At 42.4% G+C, this 13,684-nt stretch overlaps 1 protein-coding gene across 1 annotated transcript in view; it reads left to right on the top strand.

The window, feature by feature from the left end:
- BTRC (beta-transducin repeat containing E3 ubiquitin protein ligase) overlaps nucleotides 1-13,684 on the top strand; it is a gene marked incomplete at its 5' end in the record, with an annotated part of 116,894 nt that overhangs the window by 52,570 nt on the left and 50,640 nt on the right. Inside the window, one exon of the mRNA XM_084264375.1 lies at nucleotides 9,770-9,859. Coding sequence (XP_084120501.1) covers nucleotides 9,770-9,859 — 90 coding nt within the window. The remainder of the gene's footprint in view (nucleotides 1-9,769; nucleotides 9,860-13,684) is intronic.

Here is a 13,684-nt window from a genome sequence, read left to right as displayed (position 1 = left end):
AAGTTTAAGTAAAGGTGTGTTACCCTTTCTTGCCTTGTTTGTGGTGTGGGAATGCAGCCTTAGCCATAAATGTTTTCTGATGTGGGTTTATGGCAGAGACATACCGGAAGGTGGAAATAATGAGGAGGTGTAACAGCTACTTAAGCATCTGAAGTTGTAGGCAGGGGCTGAAGACATCCCTTGCTCAGGACTATGAGCCTCTTACTAAGTGAAATACCATTCTTCTGTTGACTTAAATGGTTGGGTTTTTTTTTGGAGAAAGGTGTCTTCAACAGTCTCAACAAGTGGACCTGTGTCCTCTGTGTGCTGGAGTGAAAGGCATGGCCGCTCTTAAGCGTATGAGGCAGCAAGGCAGAAGAGACATGGAGGTTAGCACTGGGAAAGGAAACAAGAAGGCAATCAGCTTGACATTATTAACTGGAAGAGTGAAAAGCTCTAAGCTATGACAGACTTTGAAGTAGGGATGCAAACATTCAGTTCCTGTTGAGTGCTTGATCTGACAAAATTACATTTTTTGCAGGGGTAAACTGAAAATCATAGTATGAAAACAGACTTCAGAAAAAACAAAGACAAGTGGCAAAAGTTTTTGGCAACTTTATTTAAGCTAACAAACGAATTTTCACACTGCAAAGTTATAAATTAATTTTAATAGGCTGATCCAGATGGTCCATTTGGAAAATGGATAGCTTGATCTGTTGAAAATTAAACTAAATTTATCTCTCTCATACTTCAAACTGAAGTAAGCGTGAGAAGAGTGCCCATTAAGTCCAGCTCATACAGATGGACCGGCAGGTCACACATGGGACTAATCTGATTCATTTTAAAAATAAATGCATGAGTTATTGAATCAGGTTCCTGTTTCAAGCCCTGCGTGTGAGCGTGTGTGTGTGTGTGTGTGCCGCCCTTTCAAAGGGACTCGCAAATGCTTCAGTGCCTTTTTAACCTGTGTGTTTCCATTTTAATTCAACTTCCTTGCCAAAAAACATAATTAGTTTTCAGTGCCTATCATTTAGCGTTAGACCCAAACACTAGATTGATTAGGTCAGGCATTTGTTATTTTAAGGGCTATGTCTCCATTCTTCATTTATGAAGAACATGAGCTCAATAGTCTTGGGGAGAGAGCCGGCCTTTAGAAACGGGGAAGGGGAAGCTCTCTGGGGGCCCCTCCAGCCTTTTAGCTTCTGGGTGTTTTTAACAGAGCCATGAATGCAGATTTGTAAATTTATTGCAGTGCCATCTGTTTTTTTTTCAGGAACCGTATTATTGTTGGCTCGTATCTGTCTATTGTGGTGGTCACTCCCCAGGAGCTTGCCCTCATAGTCCTAAGGAAAGTGATGAATAGTGGGGGTCAGCATGAATAGGTCACAGGGCAGCTGTCCAGGGCTGCCCTGAACTTGATTACCCCACTGGTTTTTAAAGATGCCGGGCACAATGCAGGTTGTTTAAAACCCTCCCTCCCTTCTCTTCGGCAGAGCAATAATGAAGTGCCTTTTGCTGCTGTGGTTTGTCTGTGGGCGAAGGTGCCTTGTGAGGAAATGCTGGCAGCAGAGAGGCTGCCGTGCCATACCTCCTGCAAACCTCACATTGGACTCTGCTGTCTTTCTGTAAGCTTCCAGATGGAAGTCCAGGGGAAAAAAGTCCCTGTCTGTTACCCCATTCAAACAGGCCCCTTAGCATTTTCCAGAATTTTCCCTCTGACCGCTTTGGCACAGATTATTACCTTAATTCACTCTTACAGATTTGAGATGATTTTGTACAATTACATGTAGCACCTAAAACATGCTCTAGGCACTATTTCAAAGTTAAAATAGGCACAGTCTTAAGAGTTTAACACTGATACACAAGGAAACTGTAAGAAGCAGAAAGCCTTAAAGAAGGTAGAGCAAAGGAAAGGCAAAAAGTAGCAACTGTCAATCGTTTACTTCCAGCTGGTAGCCTCATCCTGCTGCTTGCAGCTCCTCTCCAGGCATATTTCTCCTCCTCAAAAGTATTTCTGCCATGCAAACTTGAAGCCCTCTTTTTGACTGGTAGGGAAGGAGTGAGGGTCCTTCAGCTGCCCTTCATCAAGGAGAGGATGCTGCAGTTGCAGTTTGGCTTCTGTTGGAGAGCTGGCCAAGGTAGAACATACCTGCTCTGTAAAGTTATCCTGGTTACCTCTTCTTTTATGCTGTTAGCGCTTGCTGGTAAGGAGTTGCTGGCTGAAAAGCCTTCTGAAATTGCTAGAAGTACATCCTCAATCTTCTTTTAAAAATTAATGATTTTGGTTAAATTTTTTCTTTATTCTCAAACAACAACAACAACAAAAAATCACCTCCATTCCTCTGTGACACTTAATGCATGTTAAAAAACTAGCGAAGGCGGGTTGTGCCGGAGTCTAAGTTACAATGGGAATGCTGCCTTGTGGCAGAAAGGCCACTGGGCTCTTTCATCATTAGTGCTAATAGGAATCTGTCACCCCGCTGCATTTCTGCATTCCTCTGTAATTGAGTAAATTGCAAGTGTTGTCTGCTCCCCCCTGCCCTTTGTGTCCATGTCCACTTACCATCCGAAGAACGTGGGCAGTGATAAATAAAGCGCTGAACAGGGCTCTCAACTCTTTGAAAGCAGCATGTTGCCAGCCCCCTAGTTATATTTCTTTAAGTGTTTATGTTTTTCTGTATTCTTTCTCTTGTGTGGCTGGAACCCTGGGGATCCAAAGCCATGAGAGAGGCCAAGAAGCTAACAAAGTAGCTGTCCCCTTGTTAGCTTGTTCCTTTCTTCTTTAAAAAACAAGATGAAAACCATCTGGCTCAGGGCATTACATTTTCCTCCCCCATGCACCTCTATAGATGGAGAGTTTCACCTGCAGTGAGGGTTTACATTGATTAGGGAGGGAGCAGTAATTCAAGCCTCCATCCACTTCAGTGGTACTTTGCAGTCTTTAAAGGTGCTGACCCATTGAGTTAAACTGTCAAGGGAGGATAAAAAAGGATCTTCATCCCGGGAGGTAACAGCTGCCAGGTTTTCAACACCTTGCATGCTGCTGGAAAAATGTCACAAATTGTCAATGGAAAGAAAAATCACTTGGCTGCCATCTTCCCTTAATGACGTGCCTTATAAAATGAAAGATTTAGGAGTTTTAAAATCAGAGAGTAGCTGTTAGTGGGGGGGTGGAAACAACTAAGATTTTGAACAATGGACCCAACAAGATGTGTCCTGAAAGACTGCGAATATAATGCATCCAAGTTGGAATGACCGGATCTGATTGGGATGACCACGCTTCTCTTTGCACAGTGGGACAAGAGGGAAGTGAAAGCAGCAGCAGCACAGAAGTCTCACATTACCATGCTTGTATTAAAAAAAAAAGAGAAAGAAAGAAAAAGTCTGATTCCTCAGCCAGTGAACTGAGAGAAGACATACTGTATTTCTGCTCTTTTGAGGACAATTTGTTTTCAAGCAGCTACCAGATGGCTAAATACCACGACATTTCCTCCCCCCCCCCTTTCTTTTCTTTAACAAGAGATCTAGTTCTCCTTGCTCTTTGTTTTTGTTTGTTTTAATGCTTTTACGTGGCTGAACAACCCTGTGGTGTTTGGGCATTGTGGCATACTCGTTTTTTGTTCATGTGCCCCCCCCCCTCCCCCCGCATTGATGGATGAGGAAAAAAAGATCTTGAGCTTTAATGTAATTTCAGATAACAGGCGGTCGGAGTCGGGCTTTTTGTTTGCATTGTCTTGATTCTTTTTGTTTTAGGGGGCTTTTCTTTTTTTTTCTTTCTGTTTGTTTTAGGTAAGTCATTTTAATTGTACTGAATAATTAGAAGGTACACACAGCCAAGGGAGCTTTGTTATGGTAATTGCTCAAGAAAACCCACTCCCCAACTACCATTGCCATGTGTCGAGACACGTCTTCCCTCTAGTGGCAATATTAAGGACTCTGGCTTTCGCAGCCGGCAAGGTGTAATTGCAATATGACAAACTGTGCTTTAGGGAAAATCCCGTAAATGATCTGTTTTTTTGTTTGGCTAGTCTTTATTTTGTCTTACGACTTTCCTTGGAGACTACCCTCCCCAAGGCTGGGCTAGGGATAACAAAAATTTCATCTTAAGAAAATAATTGCAGTGAATCCTGGGTAATGTCTTACAGCTTGACTTAATTCTAGTCTTCTTTTTAATTACCTGTTTATAAAAACGTTTTTAAATTTGTTGAGATTACTTAATTCTTTCAGAAGAATCACCTCATTTGAAATAAATAAATAAATTGCATTTATTTTAAATAGTCCATGTGAAAGACCTTTAAAGGGTAATTAATGCAAGTCTCTTAAGACTCTCAGTAAGATGAAAGCGATCTTTCCAAATCTGCTGGAGTGATTTGTTTATATAACTTCCTACTTCTGCTGAATTCTTCTGAGTCTAATAACTTTTTTTCTAACCGTTTGGCAATTTGTGCTTAGCTACAAAAGCCCTTGTTCAAAAAGAACAGTTTAATAATCTTTTCCCTGAAAATGACTTGAAGGGAGGGTATGGGTTTTGTCTTTTTGCTGTGTTTTTATTAGTGTTATCTTTCTCTGATAAATCATGTAATTATTAACTATTGAGGGGGGAAATCTTATTGAGCTCCTGGGTTGCAGCTTCTATTAAAAAGTGGAGTTTTGTTCAGGGACTGGGGATTCTTGGAATAAATGGCCAAAGGAAGGCATTGCAGTGGGCAGAAGAGCTGCACACACACACACACACACGCACAAAAAGTCCTGCCTGGGGTTTGAGGCTTTGGGTTGGCATCTGCTGTTTATCCAGAGCTGTGTGGACAAGAGTAGAAATGTTTATATGTTTATGTCAAAGATCAGGATGGTACTTTCTTTAAAAAGAAAAATGTAACCAAAGACACTTAGGGAATGAGATCAGATACGGCTCTATCTTTAGTGAACCATAGTCTAGTGCCTCTGTGGCATTTTAAGCCTTTGGCTGAGAGTGAATACAGCTTTGTGGTTCCCCTGCTTCTGACATGATTTGGTGCTGCCATATATTTGTAGGGTTTGTTTTGTGGGGTTTTTTTTCATTAGAGCTTGTTTTGCTATAGGGCTGCTTAACACTGTTCTCAAACGGCTTTTGCAAGGTTAAAGGAATGCAGCTTGGTAACAAGTTTGTGTCATTTTAAATATATACCTCCCAGTAAATAAGGAGGAGCCTTGCAATCAATCCCTTTTAGTGTGTTATATGTTTCACCTGACAACTAAACCCTCTATTGATTAACCATTACTTTGTTAGATAATCTCATGTCATTGAAGCCACTGTAAAAATTAAACTCTTTAAAATGTTTTACCCTAGCAGCAGTGCGAAAATTGAAAACTTGTTCAAAATTACAGCCAGCTTCCACAAAGAGGGTAGTTTTCAACAAACTGGTTTATGTTTGCATGCTTTATATGCAATATAAAAACATATTAAAGCACTCCAACGCAAAGCTATCTGCCGGTGGCGTTGAACCAGGCTACCATTTCAGGCTGCTTTTCCTTGGCGAAGAAACCTCTTATCTTGATGAAAGGTGAGGAGAAACTTAAACAGTTTTGGTGCAAATTAGATCAGGTTCTTGAAAGGGTTGAGCTTTAAAGGTGAGCTTGAGAAATCTGCTTTTGTGAGGTCTGATTTTAGTTTTGCTTTTCTTGGTTTTCTTTCAGGTTAGTCGGTGTTCCCATAGGCATCAGAACGAGTGAAAGGAGGTACTCTGATGTTGCAGTCTGGCATGAGATGCCATCAAACGTTTCCCCTAAAATGTAGGGCTCTGCACTATTACTTGATGATATGGCCTTCATTCTGCTTTCAGTCAGGTCTGTTCACTAGCACTTATTAGTGTATGAACACAAATATGACGATATCAGATGAAATCAGATCTCCGTGTCCGGCAGTAATCGCGTGTCTCTCAGTAGCCGGTAACTGCTGCCTACAGAGAAACATTAGAAGGCAGCCGTACGGTACTAACTTCACCATATATTCTCCCAGCTTCTTATGCCATGACTTCAGGAGCCAGATGCAGCTTCTTTGCAACATTATCAATACATTTCCATTGAGACCTATTAGGTGGAGTGACATTGCCTCTTTTCCCCCCAGACTTTAAGGGAGAACTAGGCTTTCTTCTACATTCTTGCTTTAAACCTTTTAAAACATATTGTAGAACATGCACATGAATCTTCTTTACCCTTTTTATTCATCCCACAAGGCTAATAATGCATTCTTCTCTGAGAATGTGAAAATAAGAACTTTGTAACTTTGCAAACCTAGTAATGGACATTGAACTGCAGATCACTCTGTATTTTATTCTCAAATCTGCATCCTGATGGGTTGAATCCACTATATATACTTCCTGATTTTTTCTTTCTTTCCCCACCACTTCTATTGAGAAGCGAAGAGCTGCTAAAAGACTATATGGTCAGCTGAAAATTTAGCACTTGCAGAGATCTTTACATAACAAAGATTATGTAAAAAATAATTCTCACAGTAAAAGCATGTTGTTTTCTCCTTTCTGTGGTTAAAAAGGTTTGGAGGGAGGGATTTAAATATTATTGGCACGTTGGTGAAGGGCAAAGGAGGTATTGATAGTGTGAGAAAGCCCAGGTCAGTCAGACCCAGAGTCTGCCGATGCCAGTGCTGTCAGTGGAATATGCTGTTGAAGGAGAGCAAACGGGTCTGGATGCTCTCTTTGCTCCATTCCCCTTCTGCAGCACCTCCCGCTGTTGCACCAGGGATGTCCCTCTGCACCAGGGGTACCTCTGCCAAGTTCCTTTGGGTCTGCTGTCCATGAGTTTAACTCCTTTTTCCACTTACTGCTGTTGTTTCTCTGCACGGTGTTCTGGGGCAGCAAGCTCCCCAAGTTCACTGCCTGCTGTGTGAAGAAGTGTTTCATTTTGTTTGCTTTAGATTTATACCATACTAGCTCCATCAAATGTTACTAGTCCTGGCATTGTGGGAATTGATGAACTGGAGGTTCAGTTGTTTCTGTTCACACTAAGGTAGAATGTGTAGATGTAAGTAATATAAATTAAGCAACACATTGGAATAATTATTTGTATCTACATTTTGACATGCGCACAACTTACTAATAGTGGTGTAGTGAGCTTCCTTCCTTCTTGGAAAGTTTATGATCTTTTAGATTTAGCATTTAGTATTTCACATTGTGTATTTGGCTTTCTCTGTGTGAGAGAAAGCCTGTTCTAAGCCTAGCTTTTAAAAACCTGGCTTGCTACCAAGGTCTGTGTGTACCTGTCCTGGGAGGAAAAAGACTGTCAAGATCTGAGTTCCGTTCATGGTTCAGTTCATGGAGCCACAGGCTCCCTTGCTGCTTTCAGTAAGTGCTTTTGTAGCCGAGCTTTACGTCTGCAAAGTGGAGTTAGCAGTGGCATTCTTTGAGTCAGGGCTACTCATAAAATTTACAGTATGTAGCAGATAAGTTATGCAGAAATACTGTTACTGGAATTTTAGGAATTAAATGGCAAATGAAAGAAATCAGAGATTTATGATAAGTGGTTAGATTACACAAATACACATGCTGAACAGAAAATCTTACCAATTCTTCAGAATATGGTTGAATTTACCTAACTTGGTGCTTATAAAATGAGTTTGCATGGTGCTGTCTGGATGTCAGTGCAAAGCAGATGGTGTCAACTTTCTGTCCAGCAGTTGGCCTGTTACATCTGAGCTGCAATTTATAATAGTTTGTGCCATTCTGATCTTTCTTCTCAGGAGAAAGTTCTGTGCATACCAGAGTGATGGGGTTTTTTTTGGTGTTGGCAAATATTTGCAAGAGGCTGAGTCCATCAGACTTCTGTTTGCTTGAGGTTTAATCCCAGTTTGAATCTGAACCTCCCCTGCTGAAAGATGCACTCTGCTCAGCTGCACAGCACTTCGAAAGGATTCGTCTGTCTGAATTTTTCAGCTTCCCCTTCTGGCTCCAGAGGCAGAACTTGCTGGCTGCTAGTCGCCTATCAGTGTTGTGACTTGCAAGGAGCTCTGCTGGAGCCAGGATGTTGTGCATTCCTGTCTGTCAGTGGGTGTGCTCTGCTTAGAGAGCTCGCTCAGAAATAAAACATGAACTGCTACGAAAGTGATGGAGAAGATAGGGCTCCTGGTCTCCTTTGTGTTTTTCTTCCTCGGTGAACTTTAAAGGCATCTGTAAGAAGTAAGGTGGGAAGGACTGTGGTTGCTGAATTTCCCCAGCAGTGTCTGTATTGTGTGGGACGAATACAGATCCACCTGAGCCAGTGTGCCTGCTTCCCATGGTAGTCAGTAAGGAGGTCTCATGAGGGTCGTAAGAACTTAGGTGAATAATGTTATAACCTGACTGTGAACACTCGTTTCCCATCAGTTGGTGCTGACTGTCCTCCTCAGCTGGAGGCTGCTGGGAGCTCTGGTTTGCGGATGTACTTCCAATTGCTCAGAGTAACCTCCTTTAAATCTCTTTCTGTTCTTGCCTCTGATGTCCTTTGCAGTGTGTTTCCGTGTTGCTACTGCCTGCATCTTGAGCAGAGTCGGGCCTGTGGCAGAGGGGCAGAAAGGGGACATCATTTGTTTGGTGCATAGTGCTGGGGGAATCTGGCTCTGATCACGTAGCTTTCGAGCAGAGAGAGGTTTAGGAGCCCTTGGCATGCCAGCATTGCCCACGGGTTTTGTAACCTGTGGTAGCTTTGGGCTTGAATTAGTTTCAAATCAAACAAAACAAAAGCTGTAGCAAGCTCTGAAAGAAGAATCTTCGGAGATTGCCAGCGAATATTGCCGGGAGGGAGCACTGACAGGCAGTTCACCACAGATCTTCTTGTGTCCTCCCCTTAAGGCAATCTTAAAAATATCATGAATGTTAGTATGTTTTACTTAGTGCTGTTGGAGATGTCTTTGTAGCAAGTTTAATTTCATTCTCTTTCAACATGCTTCTTGGGTTTTCCCCATGTAACTATTTGAGGTAGCAACATCTTCTCTGTGGTCCACTTACTACTTCTGCAACAAAGCAAGTTTGTGCTTGCTTTTGGGCTGCCACTTTTGCTTGGGAGCAGTTTTCTGTAAATGGTGACAGGCACTGCTGGGGTTTTAATCCAATACAGGAGCTCTTAGGTGCTACTATGCTCCTACTACTACTAGAAAATGTGAGCATAATCAAGTAGTAATTAAAAAGGTGTTGACAGTTGGTGGGGAAGTCTCTGTTAGAAACTCTTGATTTCTTCAGGTATCTTAGTTTAAATAGTTAAATCAACCAAAGGGTAATTTTAAGCATGCTTTATAAATAAAGTTTGTATGCTGCCCTTAAAAAGGGCAGAGACCGAGTGATGTGTTTTGCAAAGACTCCAAAGTCTGCAGCCCCAGCTGAGGGTCCTACACCGGGTGAGATGGGGTCTGCGTTTGCTCCCTCCTGATTGTCACCTTCACACTGTCCCTGCGTATTGTTACGTGATAAAGACCAGGGATGTTTATGAACATTTCACATACGCTGTGATAACTAGTGGGTAGAAATGACCTTGCTTTGGTTGTTCAGTTGTGCAGCATTTTGTGAAAGCCCACAGAAAAAGAAAAGAGGAGGAAAATATTTTTTTCCTCTGTATCTCAGAGCTCTAAAATTGTACGTAGCCTCTCAGAGGACACGCATGCCCTGAACACAGGCTCTGGCTGTAAACTAGTTTATTTTGGTTCGAAACGTTTACACCTTAGGAAAAAGGAAATGTAGCAGAGTTGTTGTGGGTTCCCGTGCCAAAAATGCGGTGCCTGAAAGAAAATCCTGTTCTTCTGTTCATAACCATTTTAATCTTTCTGCAGACCTACAACAGCTGTGCCAGACTGTGCTTAAACCAGGAAACAGTATGTCTAGGAAGCACTGCTATGAAGACTGAAAATTGTGTGGCCAAAGTAAGTAAGGGAACGGCTTTGGTTTTGAGGGGTTTTTAACAGATTGTTCATTGTTAATCAAAGAAAGGTTCTTGTTAAAAATTAGAGTTAGAAAAAAAATGTTTAAACAGAAAACAGGTATTTTAATAGGTTTTTCTGTCCTTCAGGGTGAAGATTTCAGGTTTGCTGTTTTTCTCTGTTGGAAATGGTTACTTGAGTCCTGAGCTATCTAGGATTGAAGGATTCATTCTGCTATGCAAGTAATAGGCTTTTCCAGTGGGATGACCTATGCCTGCCATGTAATTAGCTGTGGCAACTTCAAATGATAAATGCCCAGATACATGCTAAAAATACTGCACAGGAGCTCTTCGTATCATGGTTCCTTTTCTTGGCTACTGAAGGGAAAGTGCAAAAAGAAAGACATCACAATTAAAGTACAGTGAATGCTTTATTTAAGGGAAAGGGGGTAGGGAGATATGGCAGTCAGAATGGTAAGAAAATAGGTATATTAGCCCATCAGAGAAAAGTCATTCTTTGAGAATTTGTAGTAGATGTGATTGGAAAAGATGAGGTCCCTTTAGCCACCCTCTTAAAATTCAACATAACTAGATTAAAACAATGTATATGTAAGGCTGTGTGTGAATGGAAAACATTTGAGCTGTGATGCAATGTGTTGAGGTGGGTTGACCCTGTTTGGACACCAGGTGCCCACCAAAGCCGGTCTATCACTCCCCATTTTTAGCAGAGCAGGGGAGAGAAAATGAAATGCTCCTGGGTCAAGATGAGGACAGGGAGAGAGGTTTCTGTCACAGGCGAAGCAGACTGGATTTGGGGAAATTAATGTAATTTATTACCAGTCAAATCAGAGAATGAGAAATAAAACCAAATCTTACAACCACCCTTCCCGTCTTCCCAGGCTTAACTTCCATCTTGGGTTCTGTGCTGCTTCTCCCACAATGGCACAGTGGGGAACAGAGAATGGGGGTTGTGGTCAGTTCATCACAGGCTGTCTCTGCTGCTCCTTCCTCCTCGGGGTAGATTCCTCACTCTTCCTCTGCTCCAGCGTGGCATCTCTCTCACAGGAGACAGGCCTCCACCAACTGCTCCAATGCGAGGCCTTCCCATGGGCTGCAGTTCTTCACAAACTTTCTAGTGTGGGTTCCCCTTGGGGTTGCAAGTCCTGTTCCAGTGTGAACTCCTCCTTCATGGGGCCACAGGTCCTGCCAGGAGCTTGCTCCAGTGTGGGCTTCCCACAGGGTCACAGCCTCCTTCAGGAGCATCCACCTTCTCTGGTGTGGGGTCATCCACAGACTGCAGGTACCTATCAGCTCCACTGCTGTGCTCCATGGGATGCAGGGGGACAGCCTGCCTCACCACGGTCTTCTCCACAGGCTGCAAGGGAATGTCTGCTCCAGTGCCTCCTATTCCTCCTTCTTCATTGACCTGGATGTCTGCAGGGCTGTTCTTCTCACATGTTCTCACTCTGTTCTCTGTTTGCAATTGCACAGTTGGGGTTTTTTTCCCCCTTCTTAAGTATATTATCTCAGAGGTGCGACCACCATCACTGATGGCCTTGGCCAGTGCTAGTGCCGAGTCTCTCGGAGCCAGCTGGTGTTGGCTCTGTTGGACACGGAGGAGGCCTCTAGCAGCTTCTCACAGAAGCTACCTCGTAGCCCTTCCACTGCCAAAGCCTTGCCACACAAAACCGGTACGTCTGTATGGAAAGGCTGCAGGAAGGGTGCAGTTAGCCTTGTGCAAGCTTCGCATTTCCACTGAAAGGAAGTTTGAAATGGGCATGCAGGACAGATCAGTGCACGCAGCCATCTGTTACCGAAACCAGCTGGCATTTTGTTGCTCCTCTGTCACCACAGACATGACCACTAGAAAGCCTGTTTTCCCTTTCAGTTATTTATTCCTTGATCTTCTTGAAGTCCTTTTTTTTCATACTTTGAATGGTTGTTAAAGGTGCCTTGTCCCTTCGGGGGCCACTTTTGTATTGACCTTTAAGATAATATCCCAGCTAAATCTTTGCTGAGGTTTTGCTAGTGAAATTTGGATGTCCTGTTTTGATTCCTGTCAGGGAATCATCATCATAAAAGTTTGTCATGGTGCTTGCAGGTGGCTTAGCACTCAAAAACTCTGCTTGACATGCCAGGTTACCTTCCACTGGAGAAATGCTTCTCAGAGAAGTTACCAATCTTAGTACAAAGTGCTAATATTTAATGCCAAAGCTTCCATTCTTAACTTGAGATGGCTGGTATTGCTTCTGGAAGAACATTATGATACAAAGTAGGTGAAACTCTTTAAGCAAGGTGCTAGAGCAGTTCTGACTGAGTTAGGTTGTCCTACAGCATTGTTCTGATGCCATGAGGCAGCTTACAGCAAGCTAACTAGAGTAAACCCATTCACCCCGTCTGCTTTATAGCATCTTATTTGACCTGATCATCTTCCTAAGGAGCAAGGGTGTGCAAGAACTACAGCTAATTTAGGTGAAGTCTCTTCTAAATGAAATGACATACCTTTAACATCCTAATGTCCCAAATAATAAACTCTCCTAAAATTACATTTGCAGTGGGATCATGGTAAGATGTGTGGGTAGGGTAGCAAGAATTCATCCTCAGTAATGTGAGACAGTTTGAAACCATCACCCTGGAGATGAAAAAGTGTTTAAGTACTGTGTGTCTCTATGCTCTAGGACAATCTGCCATCATATATATAGATGAATGAAAAAAACATATTCACACACACATATATGTAAGAAACCATGAGGACTTTTCTGGGGATGTAATTCCTCTAGTACTACTTTGTCTGGCTGTTGTACTCCTTCCCTTTGCTTTTCCAGCTACAGACAAAAATGAAATAGGTTGTAAGAAAGCTTGTCTTTCTAAATCCAGAAGTGTTGAAGTGTTTATAAATCCAGTTAGCAAAATGCAGATGGCTCAGGGATGGCATAGGCAAATGGCACAACTGTTAAATGTTCCCTAGGTAAAGGGCTTAAATGGGATTTAAGGAGTACAGAGACTGGCTCCTAGCCTTATGCACATGGTGTTTTATCCTCCATGATCGATGTACCTTACAGCCTTGGACTTTGAAATGCTTTGTCAAGAGGGTGAATACTGAAAAGCCCAACTGCAGGATTCTTTATCTGTGGCACTTTTCCAAAGGTTTTTCAGGGTTTTCAAATTATTATTTTTTTTTTTAACTGGCAGTGCAAGACAAGAAGTATTACTTTGGAAGTCATGATTTACCTTTTCTGATTCTGCAGCGCAGCTTCAGGCCTGCCTGGGAGCCACAGTCAGTCAGCATTATCACAGGCTTGTCAGACGTGTCAGTCAGCCTGCGAGAGATGATGCTTTTCCTGGAAGCAGAATTTATGATTCTGCACCTACTTGCAAAAAAAGAAAATTGTGCTCTGTTAAGACTGCATTAATGCTGTTTACTGATCCTGTGCTTGATGTTTCCAATGTTTGTTCAAAGAATGAAATGCAGTTTCCCTTGAGGCCACACACATCAATATTGAGAGATCTTTTTTCAGACTGAAGCGCTGTCCATCCATCAAGCTCTCTTGTGAACAAGCGCTTCTGCACAGGGCATCCAGATGTAAATTACCAACCTAACAACTGGCTTTCTGTCTAAAATGGTGGGTAGAGAAGTTCATAATAAACAGATAGCATTTTCAATTCCAAAAGTAGCATAGGGCCACCATCTTCTGCCTGGTTTTCTATACGATGTCACATTGCCTGTGCAGCCAGGTGCTCAGTGGGTTTTGCAGACCTATGGATTATTGAGTTTTATTCAGTCATTTAAAAGTAAAACTAGAATATCATGTTCTGATGAATCTTTGTA

Source organism: Gallinula chloropus (assembly GCF_964237585.1).
Source record: "Gallinula chloropus genome assembly, chromosome: 5".
NCBI lineage: Eukaryota > Metazoa > Chordata > Aves > Gruiformes > Rallidae > Gallinula > Gallinula chloropus.
This window is presented reverse-complemented; position numbering and strand designations above follow the sequence as displayed.